Source organism: Thunnus maccoyii, chromosome 17, assembly GCF_910596095.1.
Source record: "Thunnus maccoyii chromosome 17, fThuMac1.1, whole genome shotgun sequence".
Lineage (NCBI taxonomy): Eukaryota > Metazoa > Chordata > Actinopteri > Scombriformes > Scombridae > Thunnus > Thunnus maccoyii.
In genome coordinates this window covers 8303287-8317103 of record NC_056549.1, presented here as the reverse complement: position 1 = coordinate 8317103, position 13817 = coordinate 8303287, and the positions used below count along the sequence as shown (strand labels likewise).

At 43.0% G+C, this 13817-nt stretch overlaps 1 protein-coding gene across 3 annotated transcripts in view; it reads left to right on the top strand.

Moving 5' to 3' along the window:
* The window catches only part of fzd3a (frizzled class receptor 3a), a 21295-nt gene extending 7478 nt beyond the window's left edge, over window positions 1–13817 (top strand). For 2 of the 3 annotated variants that reach the window (XM_042390894.1, XM_042390895.1), the window contains exons 3-9: window positions 5639–5835; window positions 6868–7330; window positions 7430–7729; window positions 8099–8350; window positions 10635–10783; window positions 11723–12190; window positions 12277–13817. In XM_042390894.1, the coding sequence (XP_042246828.1) occupies window positions 5639–5835; window positions 6868–7330; window positions 7430–7729; window positions 8099–8350; window positions 10635–10783; window positions 11723–12190; window positions 12277–12535 (2088 nt within the window). In that variant the 3' untranslated portion in view covers window positions 12536–13817. The remainder of the gene's footprint in view (window positions 1–5638; window positions 5836–6867; window positions 7331–7429; window positions 7730–8098; window positions 8351–10634; window positions 10784–11722; window positions 12191–12276) is intronic. The other variant, XM_042390896.1, reaches the window with a different exon arrangement.

Genomic DNA, 13817 nt, shown 5'->3' with positions numbered 1-13817 from the left:
CAGCATCTTAGCAGCTGACTCAAAGCCATCATTAAAAACTCATTACTTTAGCATTTGGAACGTACATGGAGCCACATTTGGATGCACTTCAATGGATCGGGCGTTTATTAATAATTAATATCACGCCATTCTTGATCTTTATTCAAAACGCGCTGTATAATCTTAAAACTGCATAGAGGTGAAACTAAGGTCAAAGCTGTTTTTCTCAGTTCTTCAAAGGCCGACATTTAGGATATTTTAGGTTTTCACCCGAGAGAAATATTCTTAATTAGACACGTTTATGTTTATGTTGAACAGCAATATAAAGTAGTATCATTTTATACTATGTATTTACATATTTGGCTCCTCGTTTCAGTTTGTGAAGTATTTAATCTTATCACCAAAGTCAAAGTCAGTCTGGTTTTTGAGATGATTTACACTCAGTAGCTTGCAACCATGTGAATGCAATTAACTACAATTAATGAGCTGTAGGACAGCAAACTAGCAGCAGACTCTGCAGAATTATGTCTTCAATACCAGATCATCAAAAGGAAAGCAAAATATTTTCTCTATTCTAAAAATTTTTAGGAAAAACACAGGTATAAATAACAGAATTAATGACTCCATGTCACTGCTAATGTTATTAGTAACACATGTTCTTCAAGTAAGAACAGCTACAATAACCAGCGACATCTAACCAGACATTCAACTAACCAATCAGCCTGAAGTAATGGATCCAGTCAGACAAGTTAGCACAAGACAGGTCATTTCAGGTATTGAAGGATTATTTTTCATAAATGTGACCTTTTATTGTTTCTTCTCTAAGGGCTGAATAAACCCCCTGAATATGAGAACCAATCATGTTGCATCTGTCTGTTTTTAATCAGGACAACGTCTTGTTGCAATGACATGATGGCAGAAAGCTGAACACTGTGAGTTCTCTGTTTCAACGTCTTTATATAGGAAGTCATATTCATCTCTTAACATTTGTGTCATTAAATTATATATTTTTTATCCTTTATGCTATATTTTGTACTTGTGACTGCATCTGGTAGTATTTGGTTTTCAGCTGTCAGGAAACACTTCTCCCTCCTGCAGTTCTTCTTTTGTTGTGACAATTCATTGGGATATAGATAAATCATCTAGGGCTGCAAGTAATTATCTTCATGTATTAATCTGCAGATTATTTTCTCAATTACTCAATGAATCATTTGGTCTATAAAATATCAGAAAACAGTGAAAAGTGCCCGTCACAATTTTCCAAATCTTTGTTATTTACTACATCTCACTGTAAGACGAGGAAAAGCTGCAACTTTTTCAAATTGAGAAGCTTGAAGCGTCAAATGTTTGGCATTTTTGCTTGATAAATGACTCCTATGATTAATTTATTATCAAAATAGTCACAGATTCATGTTAGTTTAAGTGATAATCAATAAATTAACTAATCGTTGCTCTTAACGTCACTGATATTTAAAAACTGTAGCCGTTCTAACTACATTTACCCTCCTCAGTGGATGGTTTGTCGGCTCCTCCAGTTCTAACTGACACATGTGCGTGTGTGTGTGTTCTTGCTATTTCCAGATCGACATATTATTCCACATTTCATCAGAAATCCCCTAACAAACTGCCATGAATACGTAATGACTGTAGCAGCGGGTTTGAGGCTGAAATTACATTAGCATACTGCCCCCCCACCCTCCCTCCCTCCCTCCCTCCACCCCCTCCCCACCCCCCCCAGGCCTGCATCATTCCACAGAGTTGTGTATTACACGCTTGATTCTCCTTACACGGCCGGCTCTAGGGTGAAAAGCGCCATGAGAAACCCCTGGCCATTCATGGGACCAGCGGTTCACCAGCTGTTTCCAGTGTGGCCATTAACAGCAAATCACCATGGAGAGCATGTGGTGCTCCGCTGGGCCCTAAGATGTCGGTGTTTGGAGTTGTTTGGGCTGCTGACTCAGCCATATGCCCCATCCACCAGCAGTTCAGTTCAGTCGTGCCCACACTGGCTCACATGATGGCTTGACTGTAATAAAATGGCTGAATGGAGATACTGAAGAGATGGAGGGAGGAGGGGGGGGAGGGGGGCTGAGGATGATGGAGGAGTATAAAAATAGAAAAATGAGTAGCATGATGAAAAGGAAGAGGGATGAATAAGAGGAGAGTTTCTTTTCCGAGTAGATCATCACTCGTTGTAGCCTATATATTTATTCAAGCATTTCCTGTGGCGTCTCCGCTTGTAGTACAGTACAGCGTCGTACACTGTGTTCCACGGAGCATATCGATAGCCCGCGGCAGTCAAAACGGAGTGGAAGAGCGAAGATGCAACCTCACTTGAGCTGCATTAGATCATGTTTGAGTGGTTAACTCATGCTGACAGGGCACCACTGATGAAGTAATAGATGTCACAGGACTGCAATCTGGCAACAAAACACAACGACAGGGAGGATAATCAGTACAGTAGCACCTTTTTCCCCCAGTACTCGCTGGGCGGGATGCAAATGTTCTGCCTTTTTCAGAAAGGGTCAGTGTTATTTAGAGACTCTAGTTTCCTGTCTCTCGTCTTCTTTGACCTTGTTGTGCATGTAGCTGTAGTATGATATTAAAATAATACTTCATTGAAAAATGACTCCTTAATGTGAGTTGTGTCTGCATAATAGTCACATCTAACCTTAAAGCTTTTATTTCGAGCTAGAAATCCTTTTTGATTTTGATGACATCCATGTTGCTGAGCGGTCTTTTCTGACAAGAATGTTGTCGGTTTCTTTCAATGAAGTTTGTGTTTCTGTAGGTGTTTGGGTGTTTCAGTGTTGCTATGTTCATGTATTTGCATATATGTCTTCTGCCCTTTTAATACACACTGCTGCTGCTGCTGATGTCAACAATGAAACATTTCCTGAAGAGCAAATGGAAAAGCTTTCATGAAGAGTTTGTGTAGGTTTAAAAAACTATTCTTTAATATAATTTGGTGAATGTATTATTATTATTTTTATTATATGGATTATTTTACGATTAATCCATTAGTTGGTAGAAAATTAATCATTACATTTTTTGAGAATCTATTACAAGTTACAAACGTAAAGTTTATTACAAAATTTCCACAGAATATTTACTGTTTTTCTTTATTTTCTACTATATTAAATGAATGTCTCTTGGGTTTTTGGCTGTTTTGAAATAGTCAACTTGGCCTCTGGAAGGTATTTTATGGACCAAATAATTAATCAATGAATCAAGAAAATAATCTGCATATTAAGTTGTGATGAAAACAACAGATACTTGCAGCCTTTAGTAAACTGAACTAAGTAGTTGGTAACACCAGCTGCTGGGGGAAAATGTTTTGTTACATTGGTACGCAGTCATATTTTTAATTTTTTTTATTTTTAATTGGTAAAAATTACAATTAATCTCAAAAGTCAAATTTTAAAGTACTGAAAAAAGCAGACAGCCAGTGGTGAGAAGTCCTGAGACTCAAAGGTTTGATTGTGTTTGTAGCTGCGTTCACTACAGGAAGAGTTTTTAGTACATGTGTGATTGACGGTGCACATCTGCAGTAATAGACCAAAGTGGATCACTCTCATAGCCGTCGTGTTTATGCTTCATTGATAATTCCAGCTCTTAGCTTGCCTCTATTATTGTGTCATCGTACAGCGATGCCCAATGAAACGTGATGACTCCATTTGTACGGAAAATTACACGATCGACTGGTTGATTGATCTCGGTTATGACAGGCGTGTAAGTCACCTAAATTGAGCTAAGACTCCATTTAGACGTTACGGATTCTACGTGCGAACATAAATCCTTTTTTTTCTCATCACTCATCTCTCGCTGATCCCCTCAGCAGCCTGAGCACCTCGACACCCACCTGTCTGTCTCACCATCACTTTCTGTCTCTTCCTTAGCGGCTGAACGTCCTCCTGCCACAGACGTGATATGGATAAGGCAATGACAAAAAGCTTTTTTCGGATGTGGGTGCTTTGTGCTTTGACGGCTAAGCCTAACATCCATTATAATCCTTTTTACATAGAGACATCACATGTGGGTGGCAGACTAGACTCAAACATGATGTCAGCCAGGAGAGGGATACGCACTGGTGTTACAGACATATGGCGGGAACACCATCGCAAGAAGATATTCCTCCGACAGCACCATCATGCATTTTCATTTTTAAGGCTACGGTATTACAGCAGCCTTTACTTTACAATTCAAGTTTAAAAATCGAATCTTCTCTCGGTATGCGACTCAAATCTATTTATTTTTTTATGCTTACATCTGGGTCAGAAAAAGAGAGACTCAGCGATGTGTGGAAACTGAGCCATGTATGTTTTTGTATAAACTAAACTGTGTAATAACCAACCACAGCTGCTCCTCCTTTGACTCTGAACGGTCCCATTAGTTCAACATTTTTTACTTTTAAAGCGCCATGAAAAATATACAGAGAGCCAAGTGTATTTGAATGTGTTTTTAGATATCTGCAATTCAACTTGTCTTTTCAGATAAACATACTTTCTTCAACAAGGAGACTGTGTGTGTGTGTGTGTGTGTGTGTGTGTGTGTGTGTGTGTGTGTGTGTGTGTGTGTGTGTGTGTGTGTGTGTGCAGGTCTCAATTTTAATCTAAACTGAACAAGCCGAACTAAATGTTTAGCTTGTTTAAACCACACGGACACATCCTCCTTCATATCAACCCATCTAATAAACACAAATTCCCCCCCTGCCTCTCTTCCTCCTCCTCCTCCTCCTCTCTCCCTCCCCCCCTCACTGTCCCTGTCTGTCATACAGACCTCTGTCTTTAAATTTGGGGGGAGGGCGGTTAACGTGTGTCAGACTCACTTGGGTGTGGCTGGAGGCCTCTCTTTAACACACACACACACACACACACACGCACACACACATACAGAGAAGTATATGCAAATCCACAGATACAGAAACATGTGACCGTGCACTCGTGGACACACGGATTTGTGCTTTCTCACTCGGTATTCCTGCACACATACGCACACACGCATACTTACACTCTCCCTTTTTTTTTTTTTTTTTTTGCATTTGCATATTAACAACGTTCCCTGCAGATGCTTCCTGCTCTCACAACGCCTCTTGGCTCACTTTATATGTGTGAGACCATTATTGTGCTGTTGTGTGGGTGTGTTAGCATGTAAATAATATACTTCCGTTGGTACTTTTTGCTTGTGTGTGTGTGTGTTGAATGAGTGTGTGCACAGTACTGCAGTGTGTCAGTCAGTCACAGCGTGGTCCTCCTTGTTACACAAAGGCCTTGTCAGCAGCAGCAGCAGCCCTCTGTGTGTGTGTGTGTGTGTGTGTGTGTGTGTGTGTGTGTGATGGGGGTTGTCGAGCTTGTAGCGCTCCTCCTTTCTGGAGGTTGGAGGGAAGAATCAGAGAAGGGATGGAGGAAGGGGGGAGCTGAAAATTGTGGGGGTGGAGGGGATTATTAGGAATGGGGCCAGTGTTGTTTTTATGGACTCATCTCCAGAAACTGTCAGACGACATGCTCCACTGCTCTCTTTGTGCCTCCCTTTGGCCCACATTTTTGAAGTTTGAACACTCTGGATTAAGACTGTGGTTGTTATCTTCCAAAACTGTTTCAAATAAAAAAAAAAATTGTGCTGATGTGTTTGATATATGTTTCTTTTTCTCTGCTTGCAGCCGTTCCATCCCATGGTGAACCTGCAGTGCTCTCCGGAGCTCAGGATGTTTCTGTGCGCTCTCTACGCCCCAGTGTGTACCGAGTACGGCCGGATGACTCTGCCCTGCCGCCGCCTCTGTCTGCAGGCCAAGAGCGACTGCTACAAACTGATGGAAATGTTCGGTGTCAGCTGGCCGGAGGAGATGGACTGCAACAGGTTGGTACAACAACCATCCTGCATTAGTAATTTAAGCAGATTTTCTTCTGGTGGGATGAGTAATAATGCAGCAGCAGACCAGCAAGCATGTAAAACATCATTTGTTCTTTTTTTTACCAGAAATAAAACAGAAAAGGCTTAAAGGGTTCAGGTTAACCTTAAAATCCTCAGACCCCAAAACTTTCTGTAAATGTGACTTTTATCATCCAGGTAATCAGTCACAGTCACATTTAACTCTGCGTGTTGAGTTCATGTAGTAATGAGAAGCTCCAACATTTGACTTTTGATATCTGGCTGCTAAATAATGACATTCACAACCACTTTTGTCCCAGAAGGCAAATTATAATAATTAAAGATACTCAGCCAAAACAGAATTGCAGTTAAAGGTGTATCAATTATTCCTTCTTTATATAATTTGATAGTAAACTGAATATCTTTGTGTTTTGGGCTGTTAGTCAGATAAAGCAATATAAATGTCACTTTGGGCTTCAGGACATTTTGATGGACATTTTTAACTATTTTCTGATGCTTTAATTGAACACTAATTTTAGTACAAAATGTTAACAAGAGCTACAATGTATTTCCAAATTGTCACATAATGTTCCCTGAAAAGCAAATGCAAACATATTTGCATAAAGGCAAAGGTTTTTTTTTTTTTTTTTTAAAGTTTGGTATCTTTTACCATTTCAAAGATTTTGGGCGTCCTGGTGCGTTTGGGGTCTACAGTAAGACGCTGATCATGTAATTGCAAAGTCTCCAGTTCAAGTCCAGGTGTTGACCTTTGTTGGATGCCATGTGACCACCAATCTCTCCTCTCATTTGCTGTTAACTCTCCCAAAAAACTTAAAATGGCCAATATTTACCTGCATGACCACACAGTGATAAAGTTAATGTTCACTGTGATTGTCAACGATGTAAATGTTTCACCACTGATTGTCAGTAATTTCATGTTGTTTTGTTGTAAAAAGGTTTCTATTAAAAGCTTCACATCCGTAATGAACCCTGAGGTCATCATCTCTCGTCTCCACCCAGGTTGCCGGACTGTGACGAGTCCTACCCCCGTCCCGCAGACCTGCTGTCCAGCTCAGACACGACTGAATCCCCCATCTCCGTCCAGCGAGACTACGGCTTCTGGTGTCCACGAGAACTGAAAATCAACCCCGAGTTCGGCTACTCCTTCATGGGGGTCCGCGACTGCTCGCCTCCGTGTCCCAACATGTACTTCACACGCGAGGAGCTGACGTTCGCCCGCTACTTCATCGGGGTGGTGTCCATCGTCTGCCTCTCCGCCACCCTCTTCACTTTCCTGACTTTCCTCATCGACGTGTCGCGCTTCCGCTACCCGGAGCGCCCAATTATATTCTACGCCGTGTGCTACATGATGGTGTCTCTGGTGTTCTTCCTGGGGTTCCTGTTGGAGGACAGAGTTTCCTGTAACGCTGCGATTCCCGGGAGGTTCAGGGCTTCGACGGTGACTCAAGGCTCCCACAACAAGGTCAGAAAGTCTTTCCTTGACTGTGAATCGTTTGCTGGTTTACTTCTGCGAACATAACGATAATAATCCTCCATCTCTACTTTTCTTTCTCTCCGCCAGGCCTGCACGCTTCTCTTCATGGTGCTGTATTTCTTCACCATGGCCGGCAGCGTCTGGTGGGTCATTCTCACCATCACCTGGTTCCTGGCGGCTGTTCCTAAGTGGGGCAGCGAGGCCATAGAGAAGAAGGCTCTCCTCTTCCACGCCTGCGCCTGGGGGATCCCCGGCGTCCTCACCGTCACCCTGCTCGCCATGAACAAGATCGAGGGAGACAGCATCAGCGGAGTTTGCTTTGTGGGGCTCTACAACTTAACGGCGCTACGCTGGTTCCTGCTGGTCCCACTGGGACTGGATGTAGTGGTGAGGAAGACTATAATAGAGCAAATGAGGCTGGAGAGACTCACTATTTTTGCCTTTTTGATTAATTCAGTCTCCTTAGCTTGTTATGTGTATTACAAACACAAATACCCTTTAGTAATATTGATTCTTACTGCTTCATCTTTCATGGGAGCAATTTTATTTCATTTTTTTTGCATTTTACAACCTTTTTGAAATGGATGATACTGAAGCTTTATTTAATTAATGCTGTTTGGCTCCCAGTTTGAAAGAAGCATTCCTGAATGAATATAAATATAACATTTAAAACAGGTAAAAGATACAACCTCTCAACTGTCCATGATCTATTTAACAAGACGACTGAAAACCAGCAACCCTGTCCGTCTCTCATAGGTGGGTGTGGCTCTGCTGCTGGCGGGCATCGCAGCATTAAACCGAGTCCGCATGGAGATCCCTCTGGAGAAGGAGAACCAGGAGAAACTGGTGAAATTCATGATTCGTATCGGCGTGTTCTCCGTGCTCTACCTGGTGCCTCTGCTCACGGTCCTGGCCTGCTACCTTTATGAGAACAGCTACAGAAGCATCTGGGAGACCACCTGGGTCCAGGAAAAGTGTAGAGACTACCACATCCCCTGCCCCTACCAGGTAACACACCCAACTCTGTTCTAACCAAGGAGCTCTTTAGACATAAATAAAAACACTGATCCTGATGCGCAGACTCTCTTAAACATGAAACGTCCAACTGGGACTTCAGAGCAGGAGGTAACAGCTGGAAGAAAGCTGATAAGTGCCAGATGTGTTTGGGTGCAAATACATTAGAGAGCAGGATACTCGGTGAGCTTGTGTGTCCCATATATGACTGGACTCTGTGTGTATGTAAACACAGTGTCGGACATTGACTTACTCTCACAGTCACACATGAGACTGTGTAGCCGTGACTCTCAGGCTGCTTGTTTTTTTAACAGCTGAGTTGCTTCACAGAAGCTGCAGTCGCCTCCAGCAGCGGTACACAAGTACACACACTGCAGCTCATCTGATAGAGCTGTTAATAATTCAAATAGCTATTCTCTACCCCCCTCCCTCCCTCCCTCCCTCCTCATCCTCTCTGTTGTTCCTCTCAGCCAGGTATAACCTCCCATGTGAGCAGCTGCCTTTGCACATCTGCTTTTAACGCTCCATTTTCAAAGTGTTCCTGCACGAGAGAGAAAAAAAAAAATCCAGAGTGTGAGAGTGTTTCAGGTGTGCAGCACTCGTGTGTTGGTCTGTCAAATATTTACATTTTGACTTATTGTACATTTTAACAGTTGAGATAAATCTTCGCAGCACAAGACACAGTCGAACTCGTTGCACCTGCAGAAATGACCTGACTTGACTCGGCGGTGTCGGCATTTCAATCATTTTTTTTAAAACCTGCCACGACATGACATGACTACAGCTGAGAGGAGATGCTCTGAGGAGGATTCAGATCATCATAGTGCTTAATCTGTCACGTAAACGCTGCGTTGTGTAAGAGAGCAGTGCTGTAATCCAGTGTGTGTGTGTGTGTGTGTGTGTGTGTGTGTGTTTCTGCTGGGAGAGGACGGGGTCGACGGGGTCATGATGGTTACAGCAGATCTGAACATGTGCTGCCCAGCTGAGTGCTGCACTGTCGTCATACGCTATACACCGCTACACCGTTTACGTGCTTCTCTTCTCTCTAAAAACTCTATACACCCCACCTCCAACCCCATAGTATTCATGAAAGCACACACACACATGTACAGTATGTACTCACACACAGAAATCCATAACATGCATCAAAAGATAACGTGGACTCAAAGTGCCTTTCTATATTTATCTTAAAAGCCTGCCCCGAGGCACGGACCTCTACTGTGCTCAACAGCTCCTGAGTGATGCTCGACCCTTCCTCTGCACACACACACACACACACACACAGTCAGATGCTGCGCCGCTATCACTGTGATTGGTCAAAGGAACAAGAGATGAAGGCTGTTTTCAGTCTTAAAGCTGATTTTAGCCTCAAGTTTAATGAACTACATTCAACTATTCGACCACTCAGGTTTTAGCTGCCATGTAAAAAAACGCAGCAGAACTTCTGACGTCCATCCAGTCTGTAACGAGGATGTCGGTCGTAGTCGTTCAGTTTCTTATCTCTCTGCTGTAATGAGTGTATCTGTGGATGGCCGAGCCTCGGGGGCTCTCCACCTTGCCCCCCCCCCACTCATAATGAGGCCATCATGACTGCATCTGTGTGTCAGAGAGGCAGAGAGCAGTAAACCGTATTTGTGTGGCTCTCTGCGTGGCAGCTGTAGCGCTGTCGGCGTGGCAGCGAGCAGCAGCGTGGTGACTCGTCCTGCTCTGTTTTGTCTTCTAAACTCCGGCTGGAAATAAATGACCTCATTCTCACTGTGACTAAACATCCTCTCTGTAATTACTGGTCATGAGTGTCAACTTATTTAAGATATTTACAGTCTAGACAGAACATATTTGGACGGTTAGACATGTTTTTTATTCATCAGGCTCTTTACTTGAGCACATTCAATTTGAAATAAAGTAATAGACACGACATTAAAGTGCCAAATCTCAGCTTTAAAGCTTTGGTAACTTCCTGTGAATGAAGTGTTCATACCTGTATGTGTTTTCTTATATTTTTGGGTGATTGCATCGACATTAACAAGGCTTTGTATCACATCTGCGGTAGGAAATAGTCTATTAATGTCCTGCAACTTACCGTAAGTCAGTCGTCCCCTTTCATGTATGCATACACACACTCACACACACATATTCCTCCCTGGAGGCCGTCAGTGGGTGTATCACTGTAGCTGCAACCTTATTCTGTCTCTCTACCTCCAGCTCTTCCTCCCACGTCTACCAAACACACTCATGTGATTGATCTGTTTCTCTGTGTTTGTGTGTTTTTTCTGTGTAGGTGGAGCGCACCAGCCGTCCTGACCTGGCCTTGTTCCTGATCAAGTACCTGATGATGCTGATCGTAGGAATCCCCTCCGTGTTCTGGGTCGGCAGTAAGAAGACCTGCTTCGAGTGGGCCAGCTTCTTCCACGGCAAGAGACGCAAAGAGTACGTACATCAAACACTGCGAGCTTAAAGCTTCACGCCGTACTGACTCAGCTTCAGCTTTAAAAATGATGCTAAATATTTTAGTAGCAAACTATCTTTTAAAAGGTTTCTTTGATAAGTTTTGTCCTGGTATTTTTAGCTCAAACAGAAGTATTCAGAGCATTTTGTCTCTTTGTAGTGATAATTAGATTTAAAAAAAAAAAAAGAAGCCTTCTTTCAGTGCAGATTTGGCTCAAATCAGTTGGGAATGACACGTCTGTTTTAACGGCTTCCAACTTCCAATTATAACACAATACGACATGTTGACAGTTGTAAATGATTTTTAGTTTTGATATTTTTATTGAGTCTACCTTTCTGTGACGACAACTTAATGTTAACAAAATATAAGCTCTGATAATCCAAGTTCATTAAAACATGAAAGAAGCACCAAAAATACTGTTGGATTTAACAATGGCTCAGTATCCATGGTTACAATTCCACTTTTGCTATACACACTGAAACAAATTATTATTACTGAGCGTTAAAGGCGCCCTGTGGAGTTTCCCTGTAAACAAATGAAAGTTATTTTTACATTCAGTGTTTCTCACCAGAATCGTTTGTATCCATGAGGTCTAACAAACATGTCGAGTCCTTTTCCTTTCACGTAAAACTGAACTAAAGCTGATTTCTTTTTGAATATTTTCAGTTCTGATTTGTTTATGTGCTTGATAGCAGTTTTCTTCTTCACTGCCTTTGTTGGCATGTTGTTACATTTATTTGTGTATCTGTAGATCAGTGTGTCCTTTATAATACAAACAAGGATTGAGGTCAAATGATAAAGACTGATGTTGAAACGATGCGTTGTTGTAGCCCGGTGTGTGTGTGTGTGTGAGGCTTTGTGTGGCTCGGTGGTGAACACAGGCCCTTCTCTACACTCACTCCCCTCCCCTCCAAACTCAGAGCATTAACCCCGTCTCCCACCGCCTGCTCCACACACTCTTCCATCCTCTTCTACCACACCCGACATCCCACCACCTTCCCCCTCTCCCTCCCCACCCTCCTGCGTCTCTCCCTGCCCTACCTGCCTCCATCCCCCATTTCCTCCTCCTCTTCCTCCTCCTCCTCCTCCTCCTCCACACCGCCCCCGCCCTCCTCCTTTCCCTGCTGCAGCGGGATGGTCAACGAGAGCCGACAGGTGCTCCAGGAGCCCGACTTCGCCCAGCTGCTGCTCAGGGACCCCAACACGCCCATCGTGAGGAAGTCACGGGGCACATCCACCCAGGGGACCTCCACCCACGCCTCCTCCACGCACCTGGCCATGCTGGACGAACCGCCCAGCGCCAGCACCAGCCGCGCTGGCTCGGTCCGCAGCGCCCGCTCCAAGATGAGCAGCTACCACGGCAGCCTGCACCGCTCCCGAGACGGCAGGTGGGTTTCCAGGAGTTACCGCCTCAACTTTCACTCAACAGAAATCTAATCTACAGAAAATAACCTTTCCTTCCTCTCCATCGCAGATACACGGCCTCCAGTTTCCGGGCCGCAGACGACCGGATGCCCTACGGAAGCATGCCCCGCCTCAACGACCAATCACAGTCCAGGCACTGCAGCACCAATCGCCTGGACAGCCTATCGCGGCACGGCTCCACCCAGAGACTGGAGAGCCAGTCGAGGCACAGCAGCGTCAGGGACCTCGGCACCGCCACCCAAGCTGTTCTCGGTGTCCCTGGAAACGGGATTCACAGGGTGCTGGAGGAAGACGGAGCCACAGCCTGAACTGGAACTCTTGTTTGTTTTTTCTTCCAGGAACTTAAAGAATGTGCAAAGATCCACAGAAAACGTCAGTCATGTCAGATCTGTTTCAATTTGGAAAACTGAGCTGAAGCACAAATACTTCTTTTTTTTTTTTTTCAACTGTAAGCTAGTTGACATCCAGCTGGGGACTGAGTGTGGATTGATGCCTTAAAAATGTCCTCTCAGCTTTACCTGATCTTACTAGCTGATCCCAAAAACTGATGATTTTTTTGTCTGACGTGTGAAAATAAAAAGACGAACCTTCTTCTACACTACTGAGCCAGTCAAGAAAGAAAATGTGACCAACACACAGAGAAAACTTCACTGGACTGTCTTTCCTTCTACTGTACTGTTTGTATAAAGGACTCTGAACAGGATTTGAGTGATAAAGCAGGGTATCTTTTTTTTCCTTTTTTGCACCTGTTGAGCTTCTCACGTCTCCATGTTTCAGTTTCACACGCCAGATCAAGAGTAGGTTGACTGAAATCATATTTGCTTGTGTTGTTTTCACTCTCAACTAGAAACTCCACATGTTGGTTAACAATTTGGCATTTTAGGCAACAAACAACTGGTTTTAAGTAGGGATGAGCAATATATCGATATTATACTGATATCAAATCATATTATAGCCTAAGTTTTGTTTTTTCCTGGTTTTACAGTGAAGTGATGTCATTTTCTGAACTTACCAGACTGTTCTTTTATTTCCCTTTAACCACTAAAGTCATTATATCCACATTACTGATGATTATTTATCAAAAATCTCATTGTAAATATTTTGTGAAAGCACCAATAGTCATCCCTACAATATTGTCGCAGTTATTTGGTCAAAAATAAACCAGTTGTTTGTTCCCTAAAATTCTGGCAAACACTCTCCACAAAAGCTGTACATGTCTCCTGAACTTTACAAAAACCTCCATCTCATTTTAAAAAGTTTTTTTTAAAAGTTGCATTATGTCGCTGCATTGATGTGTGTAGTAACGAGAGGAAAAATGTCTCCTTCTGTCGGTCATTTTGAATGCAAGGGCTGAAACACGGGAACAAAAGCTGAATCCAAACTCCTGCCTTACAGTGTGAATAGAGACAATAGTGAGTTTATTGCCCTTTAAATTAGAGTCAAATTCTGAATAGTGTGTCCTTACTTGTATAGTTACTGTACATGTTAGACCAACATTTCCTCTAGCGGCAACACTTGTGCATAGGATGTAAAAACTGAACTTTTGTGGGTTCATTTGTTAAATTTTGTAATAAAGTTTTTATAAAAAGA